General features: G+C 40.5%; 1 protein-coding gene across 2 annotated transcripts in view; it reads left to right on the top strand.

Moving 5' to 3' along the window:
- GTPBP3 (GTP binding protein 3, mitochondrial) overlaps positions 1-21030 on the top strand; it is a 112471-nt gene that overhangs the window by 10385 nt on the left and 81056 nt on the right. Inside the window, exons 2-4 of one of the 2 annotated variants that reach the window (XM_075207831.1) lie at positions 2888-3041; positions 12678-12913; positions 14833-14919. In XM_075207831.1, the coding sequence (XP_075063932.1) occupies positions 12682-12913; positions 14833-14919 (319 nt within the window). In that variant the 5' untranslated portion in view covers positions 2888-3041; positions 12678-12681. The remainder of the gene's footprint in view (positions 1-2887; positions 3042-12677; positions 12914-14832; positions 14920-21030) is intronic. The other variant, XM_075207822.1, reaches the window with a different exon arrangement.

The raw sequence follows: 21030 nt of genomic DNA, 5'->3' as shown, positions 1-21030 counted from the left end.
GAGCACTATGGAAAAGATGGTTGCTATAGGTGAAGACCTCTTCATCCTGTTCTACAGGCTCATGATAGTAGTCGTTAACCATAACACAAACACATCCCTTTTTTCAGGAATCTTTATCTTGATAATACATATGTTTTACTTTGGGTTTACTCTTGTAGCTCAGGGCTGACGAGTTAGGGCTCATCCACTCGAGCAATTTCTAAAGCTGTTTCTTGAACTGTGAAAACTCAAAAAGTGTCCATTGATCTCTATGCCATATCACATCTGCCATCCACAAGGACAGCATCAATGTATGTAGCTCAGAGGGGACCATGATAAAATGATGTGTTTGACTGACTAGTTAAAGTTCTTTCAAGTAGGCTGACTATTATATGTGAACATCAGCCACAGGCTTTCTATTGGACTTTGTTCTGGGGGTAAATGTATCAAGCTGCGATTTTAAAATCGCCAATGTATTAAACGGTGATTTGATGTAAAATCACCATAGAAGTGTTTCTTTCAAAATCACCATTCTTAAAATTGCTGCAAATCGCAATCCCTACTTTTTACCACTCTAGCTATACAAATCGCCAATTGTATGAAGCTGCAATTTTGCAAGTTCTCCTGAGTTTGAATTTACATTGCCAGTTACAATACACTGCTTTTTATAAGCGAGATTGGTAAACACACCACTGTTACACTGCAGGGCAATGTTAATATAACAGGAGGTACAATGGGAGTTTTAATACAGTATGATTTAGAGGGGCAAAAATGTTTATAAATTATCTTACGGGTAACAAATTATTTGAAAAATTAGTTATGCACATTTATTTAATATTTTTTCATCAGTCTACAGTATATACTACATTATTATCTTTTAGTTATAAACCACCAACATATTACATATTAATGTACATTTGAGTGATCATGACCAAAAAAAATAAGTGCAATGAAGGTAAAGATGGGCCTGGCCAAATTTTTCCAAATAAAAAAAGGGTGTGCGAAACACTTCATACTAGAAGATGTTCACTGACCCCTAGGTTTTGGTTTTGAATCTGGATTTAATTCGTGTTTTGGTTTTGGCAAAACCGCCCTCGCGTGTTTTGATTTTGAATTTATTTTTTTTTAGAAAAATCTCTAAAATATGCTAAAATCACATAATTTTTTTACTTTTTTTGTTCCTACATTATTATTAAACTCAATAACACTAATTACCAGTCATTTCCAGTCAAGTTTGACCACCTCACAGGTCACAATATTATTCTAATGCACTTTCAGACAGCAAGCTGGCTGGATGCTAAGCGACAGAGCAATGACACAAACACATAGCAGTTCTTATCACATCTAGGAAACATTGCCACACAGCAGTGGCAGAAAACAAAGAAAAGCAGTGCAAGATAGAATTGTCCTTGGACCCTCCCACCCTTATGTTAGATATTGAAAAGGACATGCACAGTTTAACAAACCAAGCGCTCCAGCGACCAATAGCTTAGTTGCCTTAAGCTCAACAGTGCTGTCAATGATCTCTACATTATTAAACTATGTCTGCATGTGCTACATCTTTAACCTCCTTCTCCTCTGTGGATACCTTCCTCTCATTCATGAAGAGCTGCCAAACTTATGTGGACACAGGAATGGATATTACAACTGGAGTGGCATTAGATTTGCTTCAAACAGACTGTGACACGGAACATGTGGGGAGCATGAAATCTGTCATGTTGGAATACGCTGCAGTGAGCTGAGATTTAAACCAATATATAGATGCAGTTGAGGAGACTGCACTTAAGCTAAAACATGACCCACTGCATGAGATACCGGATTTAAGAGAGCTTGTACATGAAAGATACAGTGTGCTTCAGTAGAATAATACAGAGGAGGCCTACGGCAGGATGATAAATATGTCCAGTTTAAAGAACAGCTTGGAGACCTGAGAAAACAAATGGGTGTGTCACCGGCCCCTGCAGACTAAGCTTTGGAAACTGAAAACCAGGAGATTGCCGTCACCCAGAGCACTCCTGTTACATAGTTGGAGATGGTGAACCCAGTGAAAAACAAAGTATGTGTTCACACGTACGAGAGAAAAGCAATTGAAAGGATGATTGAAAACAAACTTCAGAAAGGTCAATCCGCCAGTTGTGCAAAAATTGGCTGTGACCACTCTGACATGAGTATATCGAATCTTGTTCCAGACAATGCCCTAAGAAGAGCCATTGACATTCACAGCAAAAAGCAAGGTCATCACTGAGCTTCGAATCGGTCCCAATCCCCAAACAATGAAAATATAGCTATGTACCTGTGACGTAAAGTGCAGATTACAAACACTTTGCACAATACTGATGAAACAGCAGCAATGTGGAAGGTTTGAGTAATGCATATAGAAATCTATTTAGACATCCATGCTTACATTACTTCTGCAAGCAACGTTTTTCTTTGTTAATAAAACTGTTGTCTTTATAACATTAAAAAATAAATAAATAATCCTCCACCATTCTTTGGATGTTGATAGTAGGATCAGGTGGGGTTGCGGCAGCGGTATCACGAATTTTGGTCAATTCTTTCAGAGTAGACCAGACCAGATGTTGTGCTGAATCATCTGCATCATCAATGGGTGTCTTGGGAAGGCTAAGTTTTGCAAAACACACAACCGTTTATAGCATATAGGTAACATTGGCACACAGCGGTAGCTGAAAGGAAAAGTGGTACAAGATGGAATTGTCCTTGAGGGACGGTGCTACAGTACACAAAGCTTTTTATGCATTAAGAAGAGGCAGTCTGCGGGCTTGATATGATATGAAAAGCGCCGCAGACAAACTCTTATAAGCAGTCAGGAGGCCACTGGAAGCTGGAGACAGGAGGAGTTATTATAGAGCTCCCTCTGTCTTAATCAGCAGATTGTTTTCTTCCACAGGGCCAAAGCTTCGGCTGGAGAAGGAAACTTCTGCAGTCAAAACTCGAACAGACTTGGCTGCTGCTGGCCTCCCTCCTGCCTGCTATACATTAGCCTGGATAGGCTAAGTATTATTTAATCCTTATGTTACACTTTTCTTGCTATATAAGAGGAGGTATATGGTGTTTTACAAGAGATATATTGTTGTAGTTACATAAGTGAATATATTGTTTCTACTCACTAAAAATGTGTACATATATATGAGGATTTATACAGTGTTTTACAGCAAATGTAGTATTGTAGTTACACAATGGAATATATTGGGTTTCTACTCACTAAAAATGTGTACATATATATGAGGAGGTATACTGTGTTTTTCAACAAATTTGGTGTTTTAGTTAGACAATGGAATATATTGGGTTTCTACTCACTAAGGGGGGGTATTCAATTGTTAGCGTTAACGGGGAAAACGAGCGCTCCAAAAATCTTAGCGTTAATATGGTAATTACTCGCGAAATTTCAGCTCACTGCTCCCTGAGCGGCGAGCTGAAATTCCGCGAGTAAACTACCGTATTAACGCTTTTCACGCGCAATATTACCGTATAAACGCTAATATTTTTTGAGCGCTCGTTTTTTCCCGTTAACGCTAACAATTGAATACCCCCCTAAAAATGTATACACACATATGAGGAGGTATACTGTGTTTACAAACAGATATAGGGGTAAATGTATGAAGCTCCAGGTTCTTCAACACCCGCGAGTTCGGCGTCTTCAGCGCTTAAATTTAAAGTGGCAATGCCTTGTAATTTCCCTTTACAAGGCATTGCCGCTTTAAATTTAAGCGCTGAAGACGCCGAACTCGCGGGTGTTGAAGAACCCGGAGCTTCATACATTTACCCCATAGTGTTGTAGTTACAGTGTTGAATATATTGTTCTCTAATCACTAAGAATGTATACATATATAAAATAAAATAAAAATATCTAAGATACTACTGGTGACTTTGTCAGGGATTAGTAATATTCTTAGCGGTTAATCTATATCTGTGTGATTGTATGCTATATTTTCTATTCCTATTCAGTAATCATGTCTGATAAAGGAAAATCTACGAAAGCTCATTTTAAAGTTATTTTATCGTTTACCAATAATCATTGTCTATGCGATTTGTGTTGTTCCTACTCACAAAGCAATTTATTAGCGGAAGCAAAAGAATAACAATTAATTAAGTACAGCCAATAAATACACCGTGCTTCGCTGGATCCAGCCATTCAGTCCTGAAGTCTGTTGTCAAAGAGAGAAATATATATACATTTGGTGTTACAGTAAATATAATACAGATGACTTGGCATGTTTCCATAGGTTCAGGCTAGTGGGGGTCAGCTCTCCAACAGCTGCATACTAATCTTCCCGCCGAAAGCTAGTTCAAACTGGTCTGTTTACATTATACACACAATACCATTCTGATCACTACTTCCATGTATTCCATAACTAGCATACACGAGGTGCGATCTCATAGCCGATGGAACCGAATCACTAAGGATAAATAGGGGATTAGAATGACACCAAACATGATGTTTCCTGTAACCTGAATCTTAGATCTCAATAAAGTGCTTCTTACCATTATCCTATATAACTATAAATTCAATAATATTTATTCATAAAAATGAACTACGTACAAGTGAATGTGTAAGTGTATGCGTGCGTTATTTATTGTGAGATTGCGTCATGACACGTGGCGTACTGATCGCAATTGCACATTAAAAACAATATTAATCAATATACTTTCTTTCATCCAATTATTTGACTTTGACACTAAGTTTTATAATTGTTAAAAATGTAAAATAAAATTACGTATGAGACAACAGGACACGGGGGCCCTCTGCGTGTGCCGCGCAGTCTCAGGTTTCAGCTCCTATAGCCATGGAGGAACCAAAATGGGCAATGTCCTTACAACAGTCCGTAGACTCTCTGGTGCAGCTTTTGAGCCGTGCAAAAAAGACTTTAGTAGAAGAACACCCCTCTGCCTCTCTAGTTTGGGTACCCCAAACGGCAGTATTGCCTCAACAAGAGGAGAATACAGGTGTAGGTCCAAGTGGCTTTCCATCCTCATTGGCTCCTTCGGGCCTTTCCCAGGGGGAACTGGCCTGGTCCAGTGCTTTGGTTAGCGGTATAGATAAATTAAACCATTTTTTAGACTACCCAGGACCAAAAGACAGAAAATGAGCCTTCCTCTCTTCTCGGTCTCTGACGCTGAGGCTTCATCAGAGGAGGACGGGGAACTTCTGCATAAGTCAGATTTCCAGTCACAGGTCTTAGACCTGGATGTCTCTAATAAAAACCAAGGTGTTGAGGATCTGGTTCTGGCAGTTAGGCGGGCTTAGATCTCGCAGACATTGACGAGCCTAGACCAGTTTACCATGCGTTATTCAAAAAGGTTAAAAAACCCGTAATTTATGTCCCCCCCTTCTTCGGAATTAAGGGAGATTGCTGAATTAGCCCGGTCTCAGCCCAATCGCAAAATGGTGGTTCCACGTAAGTTTCTGTCCCTGTACCCATTGCATCCAGATGACCTAGCAGCCTGGGAACGGGTTCCTATAGTGGTTACACAGGTGGCACGACTGGTGCGCCAGACTACTCTGCCAGTTTCGGGCACCGACAATCTTCAGGATGTCACTGATCATGGAAGGATTTTTAAAATCCATTTATGATATAGTGGGAGCCTCCTTTAGACCCATGCTGTCTTCTGCATGGGTTGCTAGGGCGATGGAAGCGTGGGCTGACCGACTGGCAGAGGGATTGCAGGATTCGGTCTTCTTCCCCTGGCCTTACACCTGAAGGAAGTTGCACAGTATCTGTATGAGGCAGCGCAGATCTCAGCATCCTTGTCATCATCTTTTTTGTCAGCTACTGCGGTAGTGGCTAGAAGAACCCTCTGACTTCAGTTTTGGGAAGCTGACACAGAATCCAAAAGGGCCTTGGAGGCCCTTCCTTATTCAGACTCTGTACTTTTTGGACCAGAGTTAGATAGCTTTATTTTCCAGGCGACAGGGGGGAAGAGTACTTCCCTTCCTGTGAATGTGATAAAGCCTGGTACTCCGAGGTTTAGCTCCTTTCGCCTGCCTTTTCATGGAGGTCCCGCTTTTAGAGGCCAGACAAGCAGCAGAGTTAGGCCTAGGTTCAGAGGCCTCTCCAATAGTGTAAGGTCTTGGTATCAGACGCCAGTGCAGACATCCGGGGAAACCATCAGTCTGACTCTCAATGTCCTCTCCTCGCGGCCGCAGGAGTGTGGGGCATCTGTGACTGTTCACAGAACAGTGGATTAATTCCTCTCCAGATCCCTGGAATCATGCAATAATGATATTACATGAAGGGGATATATCATAGATCTTTTAGATCAGGCCCCTCATCGGTTCTTTGCAACGTCCTTGCCCCTCGACCACAACAGAAGGCAAGCGATGTTGCAATGTGTAGATTCTCTTCTTTCAGCGGGAGTAATCTGACCGGTCCCATAGAATCAGAGACGCCAGGGATTCTACTCAAATCTCTTTTTGGTCTCCAAACCGGACAGTTCCTTCCATCCCATTTTGAACTTAAAGGGCTAGATTTACTAAGCTGCGGGTTTGAAAAAGTGGGGATGTTGCCTATAGCAACCAATCAGATTCTAGCTGTCATTTTGTAGAAGGTACTAAATAAATGATAGCTAGAATCTGATTGGTTGCTATAGGCAACATCCCCACTTTTTCAAACCCGCAGCTTAGTAAATCTAGCCCTAAGTCTCTAAATCTACACTTAAGAATAGACAGGAGTCTTTTCGTTCAGTGATAAATGGGTTGGAGGGGGGAGAATTCCTGGCATCCATAGGTATTCGGGACGCATATCTGCATGTATCTATATGGGAAGGACACCAGCCATTGTTCCGCTTCACGGCATGAGTGGTCCATTACCAATTCAGGGCACTTCCTTTTGGTCTAGCCACAGTGCCCAGAGTTTTTACAAAAATCATGGCAGTAATGGCTGCCTGCCTACGATTTATGGGGGTGAGCATAGTGCCCTATCTCGACGACTTGCTGATCAAAGCCCCCTCAGATCAGCTTCTTCATCACCATTTACACCTCACTTTAGAGAACCTGCAGCTTCACGGTTGGTTGATAAAAGTCCAGAAGTCGAAGTTAATACCTGTTCAGAGGATGATTTTCTTAGGTCTTATAATGGATAACAGAAGACAGAAAATTTTCCTTTTACAGGACAAGGTTTGCTCGCTACAAGACCTAGTGACCTAGACAGTCACAAACCTTCCATGCTTCTTTGCATGAGGTTACTGGGCAAGATGGTCTCAACCTTCGAGGCAATCTCCTATGGAAGGTTTCACTCGAGATGCTTCCAGGGGGATCTTCTAAAGAAGTGGTCAGGTTCATCTCTCCATTTGCAGCATCAGAGGATACTGTTGTCCCCAGAGGCTCGTCTATCTCTCAGATGGTGCAAGAGTCAAGAACATCTAAGCATGGGCAGATCCTTTGCCCCATGCTCCTGGCTCATCTTAACAACGGATGCCTGTCTAAAGGGCTGAGGTGCAGTGACACTACATTTACACCTTCAGAGTCTTTAGTCAGGACAAGAAAGTTTCCTTCCAATAAATATCCTGAAGTTGACGGCCGTGTTAATGGCTCTCAAAGGGGCTCAGTCCCTAATTCAGGGATTCACAATATGATTACAATCAGACAATGCCACGGTGGTGGCATATATCAACAGACAGGGCGGGACAAGGAGTCCAAAGGCAATGGGCATATCAGCCCAGATATTTGCCTGGGCAGAACAGTTCGTCCCATCTCTATCAGCCCTATTCATTCCAGGCATTCTAAATTGGGAAGCCGACTTACTAAGTCGTCACACAGCAATACCAGGGAAATGGTCGCTCCATCCAGAAGTGTTTCAGATATTAGTCCCGAAGTGGGGCCTTCTATATCTAGATCTTATGGAGTCCAGACACTGTCCCAGATTCTGTGCAAGTGCAAGGGACCCGCTGGTGGTGGACATACTGACAATGCACTGGAATTTTCAGTTGGGGTATCTTCCTTCCCATTCCAATGCTTCTTCGAGTACTCTGGCGGGTAAAGCAGGGAGGACTCCCAGTTATAGTGGTAGCTCCCCATTGGCCCCGCAGGTTATGGTATGCAGACATCCAATTCATGGCAGTGGGTCAAGGACTTCGTCTGCCTCTTCTCGACGACCTCCTTCTACAGGGTCCTTTTCAGCATCAGGACCTGTCTCGGCTGGCTTTGACGACATGGCTGTTGAAGCCAGCCTCTGGCAGTCAAATGAGTTTTCCTCCAGGGTGGTAAAAGCCCTGTTACGGGCTAAGAAACCAGTGTCAGCCTGCAATTATCATAGAATATGGTGCATCTACATTAAATCGTGTGAAGCCCGGGCACACAATACAAGTAAATTTTATTTGCTCAGATTGTTGTTTTCTTCAAAATGGTCTTGATGTAGTGCTCCGCCTGGAATCCTTAAAGGTCCAGGTCTCGGCTCTTTCCGTCTTCCTCCAGAAGCGTGTGTCTGACATTCTGGAAGTCCGTACTATTTTGCAGGGGGTCCTGCACATTCAACCTCCCTTTGTTCCTTCCACGGCACTCTGGGATATGAATTTGGTACTAATCTATGCTACAAGAACCCTCTTTTTTAACCCTTACAGTCAGCGGACCTTAGGTTTCTGACATAGAAGGTGGTGTTCCTGCTGGCCATATTGTTGGCAAGACGAGTCTCAGAGCTTGGGGCTCTTTCCTGCAGGGAACCTTTCCTGGTCTTCCTTGATGACATGGGTGGTGCTTCAGACTCACCCTTCCATTCTACCAAAAGTAGTTTCCGGATTTCACATTAATCAGGAAATAGTGGTGCCAGTGTTTCAAGTTGCTTCCGCAAGTTCCACCTTAATAATTAGACATGGTCAGAGCATTACGTATTTATGTTTAAAGAACTTTGGACATCTGGCGTACGGGCTCTCTTTTTATCCTGGTCGATGCACGGAAAAGAGGCTGGCCAGCTTCCAAGCAGACCATTGCCAAATGGCTTACCTTTACAATAGAACAGGCGTATCTTAGGGCTGACCGGACTGTGCCTACCCACATTACGGCACACTCTACCAGGTCTGTGGGGGCTTCCTGGACTTGCAGAATGGGGCTTCGGCTGATCAGCTATGCCAAGCGGCCACGTGGTCCTCGGTCCATACATTCACCAAACTTTATCAGTTCAGTGAGTTTGCGTCCTCGGATGCTAGCTTCGGCTGTAGCGTGCTATGATCTGGGCATGCTGGACGGTCCCTCCCTTAGGGGAGCTGCTTTGCTACGTCCCCATGGGTAGCAGTGTCCCCCAGATAGGAAGAAAGAGAAGAAAGGATTTTTATACTTATGATTAATCCCTTTCTCAGATTCCATCTGCGGGACACTGCGTTCCCTCCCTTCTGTTGTTCTGCTGTTTGCTTCTTGATTGTTTGACTCCCATTCCTTGAGGGCTTTAGAATTACACTGACTAGCTGCAGAGGGGAGGAGTCTGTCAGCAGCCACAGTTTAACTAGTTAAGTCCCAACTCCACACGTCCCAGCTACAACCCCATGGTAGCAGTGTCCCCAGATGGAATCAGAGAAAGGGATTTATCGTAAGTATAAAAATCGTTTTTTTTTTCCCCAGTATATGGAGGGACTGTCTCTACGTTTCTATTTCTATGCTGTTGTTAAAATAATCCTCCATCATTCTTTAGGATGTTGATAGCAGGATCAGTTGGCGTTACGGCAGAGGTGTCCCGATTTTTGGTCAATTGTTTTTGACTAGACCAGATGTCAAAATCTTCTGCTGAATCATCTGCATCATCCCTGGTTCTCTTAGAAAAGCTTAGTTTTTTCCTACCAGCAGTAGACTGAGAAACTGAAGGAAGGGACGCCACCGTGTCACGAACCACTTCAGCTGTTAACTTGCTCACCAGGAGCTCATTGCATATCTTGTGATCTGATACAGTTGGAAATAAAAAGAAGACATAGCTCTTAAACCAATAATCAAGCATAGTCGCCAAAATCGCCGATTTCAAGAAGTTAATAACTCTACGATCCTGGCAAAGCAATTAAAGTACTTCATCTACAAGTTCAACATACTCAATATAATTATTTTTTTTCATCTCCTTCAAGTTTTCAAGGTGCTTTTTTTAAAAGTCTAATTAAGGGAATCACTTTGTTCAAGCTAGCAGTGTCTGAACTCACTTCACAGGTGACTACTTTGAATCGTTTCAGCAGCTTGCACAACACGGAAAGTATTCTCCACTGCGCTGGACTAAAATACATTCCCCTTCCTTTCACAATGTCATGGTTTGTGGATTAAGCATGGGTGGCATTTTGCTGTTCTTCCATCCTCACAAGCATATAAAGTGTGGAATTCCACTTTGTTACCACCTCTTGCTTAAGTTGGTGGCAGGGCAAAATAAATTGTTCTTGCGGCTGCTGTAAATTCCTACATGCTGTTGCAGAGTGCCGAAAATGTCCCGAAATTTTTCAGGCCACAGACAGCATCTCCTGCACGTCCCTGTCATTTTTCAAAAAGTTCTGTACCACCAAGTTGATTGTTTGAACAAAACAGGGATTGTGATGGATTTCACCCAGCTGTAATGCTCTCACAATATTGGTGGCGCTATCATAAATGACATTTCCTCGCTAGAGTCCAAACAGGATAAGCCATGTTGCATTGACATCCCTTATTTTGCAAACAGGTTGTCTTTGGTATGCCTATTTAGTGAGCCTTTCTCATCTAGGGCCTCATTTAGCATTAGGAGTAAATTCACCCAGAAAGTGCAATTTTGCACCTTGGCAAAAACCATGTTGCACTGGAGGAGGGGGACACACACACATTTAAAAGGTGTGAACAGATTTTGGGATAAATGTAACAAGCTGCGAGTTTCCAGCATGTTTGAAAAGTGGAGATATTGCCTACAGCAACCAATCAGATTCTAGGGCCTGATTCATTAAGGATCTTAACTTGAGAAACTTCTTATTTTAGTCTCCTGGACAAAACCATGTTACAATGCAAGGGGTGCAAATTAGCTTTCTGTTTTGCACATAACAGAAAACTAGTTTGCACCCCTTGCATTGTAACATGGTTTTGTCCAGGAGACTGAAATAAGAATTTTCTCTTATTCTCTTTACTTACTTTCATTAATGTGATCCTCTCCACCATATGCTTGGTTGCAAAGAGCCTGCTCCACCTTCTTCTCAGTCCACCCCTCACCCTAAATTCATGGATACATTGACCTTATCCCTAGGGCTCACGCCGGAAAGATGGTGTCAGCCGGGAACATAAAGCCAACTGACCTGCGCTCGCATACAAGTATTTCATTAATTGAAAAACCATATGGTCATATGATTATCACACAGGCGCCCCCAGCATACTACACCCCTGGATTTCTGCCTGGTGACACTGTACATTGAGACGGTGCGTACAAAATACTGTAAGATACATTACTTACCTGTCCCTTGCTCCGGCTCCTAAGGTTTCTGCTGTGGCTGTCTGCTCCTTCCACGTCAGCTCTCAGTCAGGTAAGCGGCTTCCGATTGGGGTTGCAGTCATGTGATCACTAGGCAGGGAATTTTAATTCCTGCACTATTAAAGATGGCTCTGTACATTAGATCAGTGTCGGAGCGATAATTTTACCTTCTTGCTCTCTGGCTCCCATGAATCCTTGTTACCTCCAGTATTCCTTTGTATGACCTGGCTTGTTTCCTGACTCTGACTTTTGATACTCCTGTTGGTACTTTGCTTCCAACTAGTATTTTGGACTTGGATTGCTGACTACGATTATGGATCTCCGTAGAACCATTTAAGCCTGAATGTGTACAAGACCCTGGATTGTTGACTACGTGAATTGGATCTTTCTGCTATATTTCAAACTGTTATCAAGTCAGAGGGTTATCCTAAGAGTTGAGACCTTCAGCAGCGAAGCCCATATTTCCTTGCGGGGGTTCTAGGTGAAGACTTGGTGGAGGGCTCGTTAGACTCCACGCCATGGTTTGGCCAAGTCTGATATTATACTCTGCTTTGCTGCAGGGAGCGTGACAAATACATGCCATGACACTATGATGCACTTTGGAGGGTTTTTTTAAACATGATTTTGATTGAGTTTTACAAAATTAACAATTACAAACAAAACAAGAGCAAACAAATCGCCATCCTGCCCCCTAAACCCTCCATCCCCAAAAGAAAAACACCAAGGAAAACTACAGTCCTAAGATACATCAGTTCCATAATATAACAAATGCAAATGATTCACTGATTGAGGGCAATCACTGATCATTGTATACAATGCAAATCAGCAATGAATTAGGCATGAAAACTAAGTGTGGTTAAATAAAATTCACAGTGTAGAATCCAACATAGACAACTTCTTAACTAGAGAAAGTTGCATAAATATATGAGAAAAGAAAAGGGACACTATATTGCACTTTTAGAAACACACATATTGTAAATATATTAACAAGCACACAGCATATACTACTATACATAAAATGAATATGAAGTCACATAGCAAACATATCTTACACTGTAAACCAATACACATTTGTGTACATCATGGAGTTAAGGTGCCAATACAGACCAGGTAATCAATATATGTGTTAAAACATACCTGTTCAACATACACATAATATACTTTCTTTCACACAACAAAATACTTGATAGACTTACAAATAAGTCACATATTTGCAGAAGCTGTATTTGAATACCACAAGGAGGCCTTCTAAAAAATGCAAAATAATATAACTAAATTAATTTTGTTTTGTAGTCCAATGAAGAAGTATAAGCATCACAATGTGAGAGACACTATTTTTTCTCTGTCGTCTGGCCATGGAAAGTGTGGTGTGGCAGTGATTCGTACTAGTGGTCCTGCAAGTCAAGAGGCACTGCACCTTCTAACTAAATGGGAAAAATTACCTCCTCCACGGCAAGTTAACCTGGCCTCAATTCTGTCCCCAAAATCTGGGGAACTATTGGACAGAGGACTGGTGGTGTGGTTTGCAGGTTAGTACACATATTTAACAGATAGTAACACATACATTGATTTCTTTCCATATTCAGAGGTGCCATAAATGTAACTCGATGCGGCCACATACCATTCATCATCAACATGTTGATTCGTGTTTTAATGTCTATTTAAAAAAAAAAAAAAAAAAAATTCATCCTGTACTGCAGTTACTTTAACAATTATGTTAATACTCCCTTACTGTACTCTACCTATGGTTCCCTACCGCTAATATCCGCCTCACAAGTGTTATGTATAAGTTGCGACTAAATTGGAGTCCATTTGCAGTAAGGGAATACATATTTTACAGTAATAAAACAGGCGTACGTCCACCTCTGAAGGAGGCCATAATGTTTAAGTGCTCAAAGTACTAATATGTGTCCAATTTTATCTTTGGTTTTTATTGTTTATTATTGTTTGTATAAAGTCCTATCACAGACAATATAATTAGGCATGTGTACTTCCACTGCTGATATGATATAATAAACCAATCTGTTAAATATATTGAATCAGGGGTGATACCTTTTTTAAAGCATACATTTTTAATTATTTTACTTTGCTACACGGAACAGTAATAACATCTATAGGGCACAATAAGGTACTACGCTGAAAATTAAAAATGTTAGATAACATGATAAAACTTGCATATTAATAATGAAATGTTAAATGTAATATTACTGTTTAATCTAAGTATTTCATCATCAAGTGGCAGCAACTCAATGCATAAAAGAATGCAAGACATGGTCAAGAGGTTCAGTTGATGTTCAGATAAAACAACCAACTGGGTTAGAAATGTAATCTGATCTCCTTGGATTTTTTACACTTCACACTCTCTAGAGTTTACAGAGAATGGTGCACAGAACAAAAAAGCTACAGTTCTAGGGCAAAAATTCCATGTTAATGTGAGAGAAGAATGGCCAAACTGATTCAAGCTGACAGGAAGGCAACACTCAAAACACCATGCGGTACATCAGTGGTATGCAGAAGAGCATCATTGAGCACACAGCACATCAAACCTTGTAGTGAATGGTCTACAGCAGCAAAAGACCACACCAGGTTTCACTCCTGTCAGCTAAGAACAGGAAACCCAGGCTACAGTGGAGCACAGGCTTAACAAAATTGGACAATTGAATATTGGAAAAACATTGTCTGCTCTGATGAATCTCGATATCTGCTGCAACGTGCAGATGTTAGGGTCAGAATTTGGTGTAAACAAAATGAGTCCACAGATACGTCCTTTGTGTTAACGGTGCAGGCTAGTGGCAGTGTTCTAATGGTGTGGGGAATTTTTGCTTGCCACACATTAGGCCCCTTAATACAAATTGAGCATTGTTAAAGCCACAGCTTACTTGAGTATTGTTGCTGACCATGAGACTGTGGCCATCCTAAAAGACTATGGCCATCTTTTTATTGGCTACTTTAAGCAAGATAATGCACCATGTCACAAGGCACACATCATTTCAAGCTGGTTCCACGAACATGACAATGAGTTCAGTGTACTCCAATGGCCTCCAGAGTCACCAGTTCTCTATCCAATAGAGCAACTTTGGGATGTGGTTGAATGGGAGCTTTTCCGCATGAATGTACAGCCAACAAATCTGTAGCAACTGTGTGATGCCATCATGTCAACATGGACCAGAATCTCTAAGGAATGTTCTAACACCTTGTTGAATCAATTCCCTACAAATTCAGGCTACTCTGGGGGTAAAGGGGCTCCTAACCAGTACTAGAAAGGTGTATGGATGGGGCTTCGTACATCTGCTTCATGTATGCCAGGGATCTACTATGGAACAGCACATTCATTTTATATTTCCCTTTAATACAATATTTTTTATCTCGTTATATTTTTAGCGCTGTTTAACATAGCTTCCATTTTTCTTGAACAACTTGTTGAGATGGGATTTATTTTCTTTTCAAGGTCCACGTAGCTTCACAGGAGAAGACTGCTGTGAATACCACGTCCATGGTGGGCCAGCTGTGGTTAATGGCATACTACAGACTTTGGGTAGGTTTAATTTTCACTTTCATGTGAGATTGTAACCAAATTCTAATTAGGGTAAGGTGTTAATTTGCTTAAGTTAGTATATATAACTTGCATGTTATGAAGGATTTAGTTAAATAGTGATGGCACAGCTGCCGGCAGGAATTGCAGAGTGAAAGGGGATCTTGTATGTAGTGTTTGCATGAATGTACAGGGCAGTTTTTACATCACAGGAACAAACAGGTATTTGGTGTCATAACCTTAGCTGAATGTATTATCCGCATGTCTTCATGAGTTATGTACTCCTTAATCAACTGTTTTTTTCTCCAAGCAAGGATCTTTGCTTTCCTTTTTAATTTAACAGACCAATATTAAATCCAGTAAAGTGTATGTAACAACAGTTCTTCAAAGGGAGACCTTTGAAATAACATGTATACCGGGCTAGACCCCAGCAATATTATATTTTGTTTTTCCTGGTTTTTCACTGTGGAAAGGTATTTGGATTGTATATACATCCATTTCTCTGTAATTCAACTAGTTTCCAATGGAAGCATTTTCTAATCGGAGGGGGAAGAGGAGGCATCGAGCAAGCCTTCAGAAATGTTAGGGCTGTGTGGAGTTAAAATACAGACAGCTTCCTGATGCTGTATGTTATTTAGCTTCTTAATCCAAATACTGTGATTTAAATATTTGAGAATCTCTTTAGTGTCCATATTAGGACAACGTCAAATTATTGTCACCAGTCCTTTTTTTTTTTTTTCTTTAATTCAAAATTTGTATTCAAATATACAGTCAGATGCACCAACATACAAAACAGTAATTGTATATAATAACTATACTTGGGGCATAACAATCAACTTGAGACTCAAATAAATCAGACTAATGGATTTTTGTTTCAATATTTCAAGTATACTCTATTAGTAAAAACGAGAGAGAAAGAAGAGGAAAACATTAGATGAGATAGGTGAGGCAAGAAACCAGATACTGGGAGAAGAAAAAACTAACGTGAACTAGGGAGCAGAAGAAGAAACAGAGAAATGGGATGCTTAACAATAATGTACTAATGTACTCTAGGGAACTTTTATTTATAGTAACTTGTATTTAGATGTTATCCCTTTGTGTAAATTATCAAGTGTTTCTTGGATGGGAAGAGAAAGAAAACCTAATCACTTAGCGTTCCAGTGTTTCAGTTGAACTGAGGTTCCGTCTGCCTATTGCTCCAAAAGTACACCATGGGTTCCATATAATGTGGAAATTCTCTAAACACTTGTTAACACAGGCAGTAAGCCTTTCCAATGTAACTATAGTGCAGATTTGATGTTAAATATCTAATTCCAATGGGGGTTCTTTCTTTCAGTGTTAAACTATGCAATATTTGGTAGTGTTGTATCCAATCAGTCAGTTCACCTGTAAGCATCAGTTTACCAGTTTATGAGCTCATCAGCCAGAGAGAGTAAAAGACACTGCAAGTTCAGTGTGTGTAATAAGCTCTACTTTATTTTTTACAAATTCACATATTTATAGCACTCTGGTTACCCAAAATCACGTACTTAAGCAAACTGGCGTCAGCTCAGCAAAATCACATTTCTTATTTCCCATCTTTTTATTCATTATTTACCCTATACTACCTATGAGAGATCACATTCTTGCTGTCGCTTACAATGGGTACTTATACACATACACCCTTCTAACAGAACATATGCATAGGGATGCCTAAAACTGGATACATAGAGCAACCCATCCCCCACCAATAGCAAGTCCATGATCCCTCTTCTAGCTGATATTAATAGATGATCAATGAGTCGACAACCGTCTTGCACCCACTGCATGTCCTGATGTCAGTTCTTCACATATATCAATGAACATGAGAGCCTCTTGTGCTTCCTTTTTATCTCCTAACTATGAATTTCATAGGGAAGGAAAAAAGGAAAGAGAGGGGGGAAATACACAGTGTGCTCGGCAAGTGTTATATGTCACTTATTTCACAATTGAAGGGATTGTCCATTGTGCTATATATCTTCATAAGGATAGGCTTCAGTAACGAGCATGTGGATTCCAAGGAAAAGGTTCTTGGTTTCTGCACTGATCATAGTTGACAGTAGTACTGAGAGTTCTACAAGGTTCACACTCATTAGCTGGGTGTGTACAGTACAGCGGTTAAGACAGGTGTGGTAACTTTAATTTTTCTGGAAGAGAAACACTTAGCTTTAATACGCTTGTTAATAAGCCACGTCATCAGTTTCATTAATATATATGTATATACCATCTATGTAATAGTGTGAGCCATCCGCAAAAGAGTGATGTGTATCTTTAATGTTAGATAAAACTAGATATTCAATCATATTCAGAAAAAGTTTGTGTGTACATTTTTTTCCTTCTTTTTCAAACTGGGATTCCCCTGCTAGGGAAACCCACTTTTTAAACTGGGATTCCCCCACTAGGGGAACCCTGACATGTCCTCCCATCTTTTGAAACATGTAAAAATAATACTACTTCATATTTAGTAAGTCTGGCCAGTGACAAATGTTTTGTTTGTGCTAGGTTTAAAATTTTTGTTTCTGAATGTGGTACCATTAAGATAACTGGGTGTCTTAGTACAATATATCTACTCTTTTCACTACAGCAGCTACTGCTTTTAACACAAGTAGGTGCTGCTCGTATGATTGGGTCTAATTGTGCAGAGTAGTATGCAAGTGGCCTTTGTTTGTGACCATGTATCTGTGTCAGTACCCCTTGTGCATGTGCACTGACTTCATGACAAAATAATGTGAAAGGCTTGTCATAATCTGGCAAAGCCAGTGCTGGCGCTTAAGTTACTTCAGTTTAAAATTGGTTAAACATTTGGTTCTACTCAGAGGAGAGTGTAAATGGCTTACTATCATCCAGAAGTGCTAATGCAGGAGCACGGATAATAGCTCATAAAGACTTAAGTCTTTTCCATTTATGTACAAACATTGAATTCCCATCAATGCATTACCATACCCATAATACAAAGCAGTATATGACTATTAAAGTACAGTAAATAAGGGCAGTGCATGTCTTTACAACACTGATTAACTCAAACCTATTATGAGGAAAAGAATAAAAATATTTTGTTATCTACCATAATTTGACATTACATTACATTGCATTATATTCTTTCAAGCCATCTAATATAAAATTTGGTTAGAAAAAACCCAAACCTAAACACTATTTCATATTCAACTATGTTAGTCCATTTCTACTTCTCTCTTTAAAAACCATACCTTCTGACCGTCTACGACATGCAGAAATACCACCTAGTTCATGTATTTGCTATGCGAATAGCCCATAAAGTCTAATATCTCTTTCCAAAACACAGTAATCATTTCTGAGCAGAGTCTACATTATTTAAATCCTTCATTAGTTTCTACTTATGTTTGTTGTGGCTGTGGACCAAAACATATTGCAGACTTCTATTCATTGGGAGTTGGATAAATTCAATCTGGATTGTCTAAAGGGCCATTCTCTGTAGCTGGAGACCTGTGAAGAGAAAAACTTTTGCATAGAGATTAACATTTATTCATTAGGGATTACAGCAACTGTCATTAATTCACATTTCCCAATCGGTGTGTGTGTTATTGCATGTAACGCGCCTGTCAATATCAGTACACCATTATCAGGTAACCAGTAAACATTTTTGTGCAGTGAACAGCTGCTAATAAGACACTTGTTTACGTGTTTCTCTGTGTAGTTTAACAGTGACGCTTTGCGTTCTATGCCATGAAAATATGATTTCCTCAAAGGGGCAATCCCTAATCTCACAAACAGGGAATGTCAAAGTGATGTGACGTGGGCGAGTGTTCAAAGCCACTCCTTTCTCATCATCACCTAGTACAGCCCCCTAGAATGACTCTGATGTCTTTTCCTGCTTTACAAACATTCCATCAACTAATTCTCAAAAGGTTCCAGGCATTCAGCCATTTTGAAAGCAACACCGCTCCTCTCATAAATCAGAGTACTCTCATTAGACACCTGGCATTTTGCCTGCAAATTACTCAGTATTTTCTCCACAGAATCTCCCATCACCAAATATTCACACATATTTCCAGATTCTGTGATTTCTGTGTCGAAAGTTCGAATATATTCACTTAAACAAGTCTCGCTCACAGACGGCATTTTATCTTGTAACATATCTTTATGGGCATAACAACCCCCCCATATTTCTGAAAACATTAATCAGCGTCATTTTCACAAACGATAACTGCTTGTAATATATGCATGTAAAAGCTCACTACCACCTGTCTTTTAACTTAAAGTGAAAACTTTTTTTCCTCAAATTCACAGACAAAATTATTTTGTTCAACTACAGAAGCAGCTCGTTGGACCCCAGCCAGCTCGAGGTCAATGTTTTCTCCTGATACTATCTGCACATTATTTACAGTTTGTCCGTCCACTGATTCGTGCAGTGACGGACCAAAGATTTTAAAACTTCTTTTGCATCTCTTCAAAAGCTTACAATTAAGCAATGCAGGCATTACATTTACAAATATACAACTTTTCCGACCTTGAAACATGTCTCTTGTAAAACGGTCAAGACAGACAAACACAGATCTCCCTCGCACGCAGTAAGACGAAGACAAAACTCACATACAGAGGAAGAAAAATTAACTGATATCTTCCAGCCTACTGCAGTGGAACTACAAGTCCCAGCATTAGCCTAAATACAAGTCAGCTTCAATATGTTATTACCACTCACCACTCCGGACACATTTTAGTTACTCTTGAATAATTGAAGCATACTTTTAGAAGCTTTTTATCAATGTTACATACATTGTCAGATAACAAAATACAGAGATTTTCTAGAAGATTTCTTTCACACTCGACGGATAGGGGTAGAGAGATTTGCAGATTCTCTGCTGCTCATAGCCCCCCTTCTTATCTCAACACACTGAAATCTTTTACACAGAATAAAGGGAAGGTATATTTCACTCTTTCAGCTGCGCAGCATCAAACATACATTTATAGTACACAACCTACTTGATTCATTATATCATTCAGCTTCTGCTGCATTTAGCATATCCACTCAACACATATGAATTCATTCTTTGGCTATCCCCACTTTCTTGAAAATATACTTGCAGACCTTCTACTCCCCCCATATCCTAGAAATCTGTGCATCATTTCTATGGGGGAGTTGCTGTCATCTCTGTGTTTACTGTCTATAATCCCATATTGACAGTACTGTTGAGTCCAGACAGGGATTCTGATCTAGTTTCTGTGGGTTGTCCTAACAGTGGACGTCCCATTCTGTGGACCTCTTGGGGTGGATATCCTATTCTGTTGGGCTCCTTACAGTGGATGCCCCGTTCTGTGGACTACTTACACTGAATGCCCGTGCTGATTTGCCTTTTTTGACAGTATCTGGGATGAAGGTTTGCAAAATTCATCTAAGATAAATTTCTGGGGATGGTGTTGGTGTGTCACACATGCACTCAAAATTCACTCATCTTTCAAAAATCTAATTACCAATACAATTACAATAAACAAATTAAGTTTGTAATTACTGTATATATCTGAGACTTATAGATCTGCGTGCCTGATACCTGAGACGGATATGAGAAAGCTCTAAACATATGAGCCTGACGACTAGAAATTCTACTCACCCGGGTTATGGTCAGAGTCCTGTGTCCAGGGCGACCTACAATGTTTCTGTCCTTGGCTCAGATCAGCAGTCTCGGTGTGGCCCTCTAATGCTATTGGATCTAATCAGTCATTTCATCTGCAAGCATCAGTTTACCAGTTTATGAGCTCATCAGCCGGAGAGAATAAAAGACACTGCAAGTTCTGTGTGTGCAATTAGCTCTTCTTTATTTTTTTACAAATTCACATACTTATAGCACTGTGGTTACACAAATTCACGTACAGCAAACTACGCCCCTAATTGTCTTAACCACTCATTGTGCATGTTTTCGTTACACAGACCTTGCTACAATGTCACATTAATTCTCCCAAGGGGGCTGGTGGTTTATCTCCTGTCTGCCATATCCAAGGTCATGGGCACAGCTTTTTGCAAGCAACAAAATAATAATAAATAATTTCTACAAACTAGCTGTCTTTAAGATGTTCAAGGACAAAATAGCTGACAGGTAACAAAATGGCGTCATTGTAAAGATA

This window comes from Mixophyes fleayi, chromosome 1, assembly GCF_038048845.1.
Source record: "Mixophyes fleayi isolate aMixFle1 chromosome 1, aMixFle1.hap1, whole genome shotgun sequence".
Taxonomy (NCBI): domain Eukaryota; kingdom Metazoa; phylum Chordata; class Amphibia; order Anura; family Limnodynastidae; genus Mixophyes; species Mixophyes fleayi.
The sequence above is the reverse complement of the archived record's forward strand: the minus strand, read 5'-3'. Positions and strand labels throughout refer to the sequence as shown.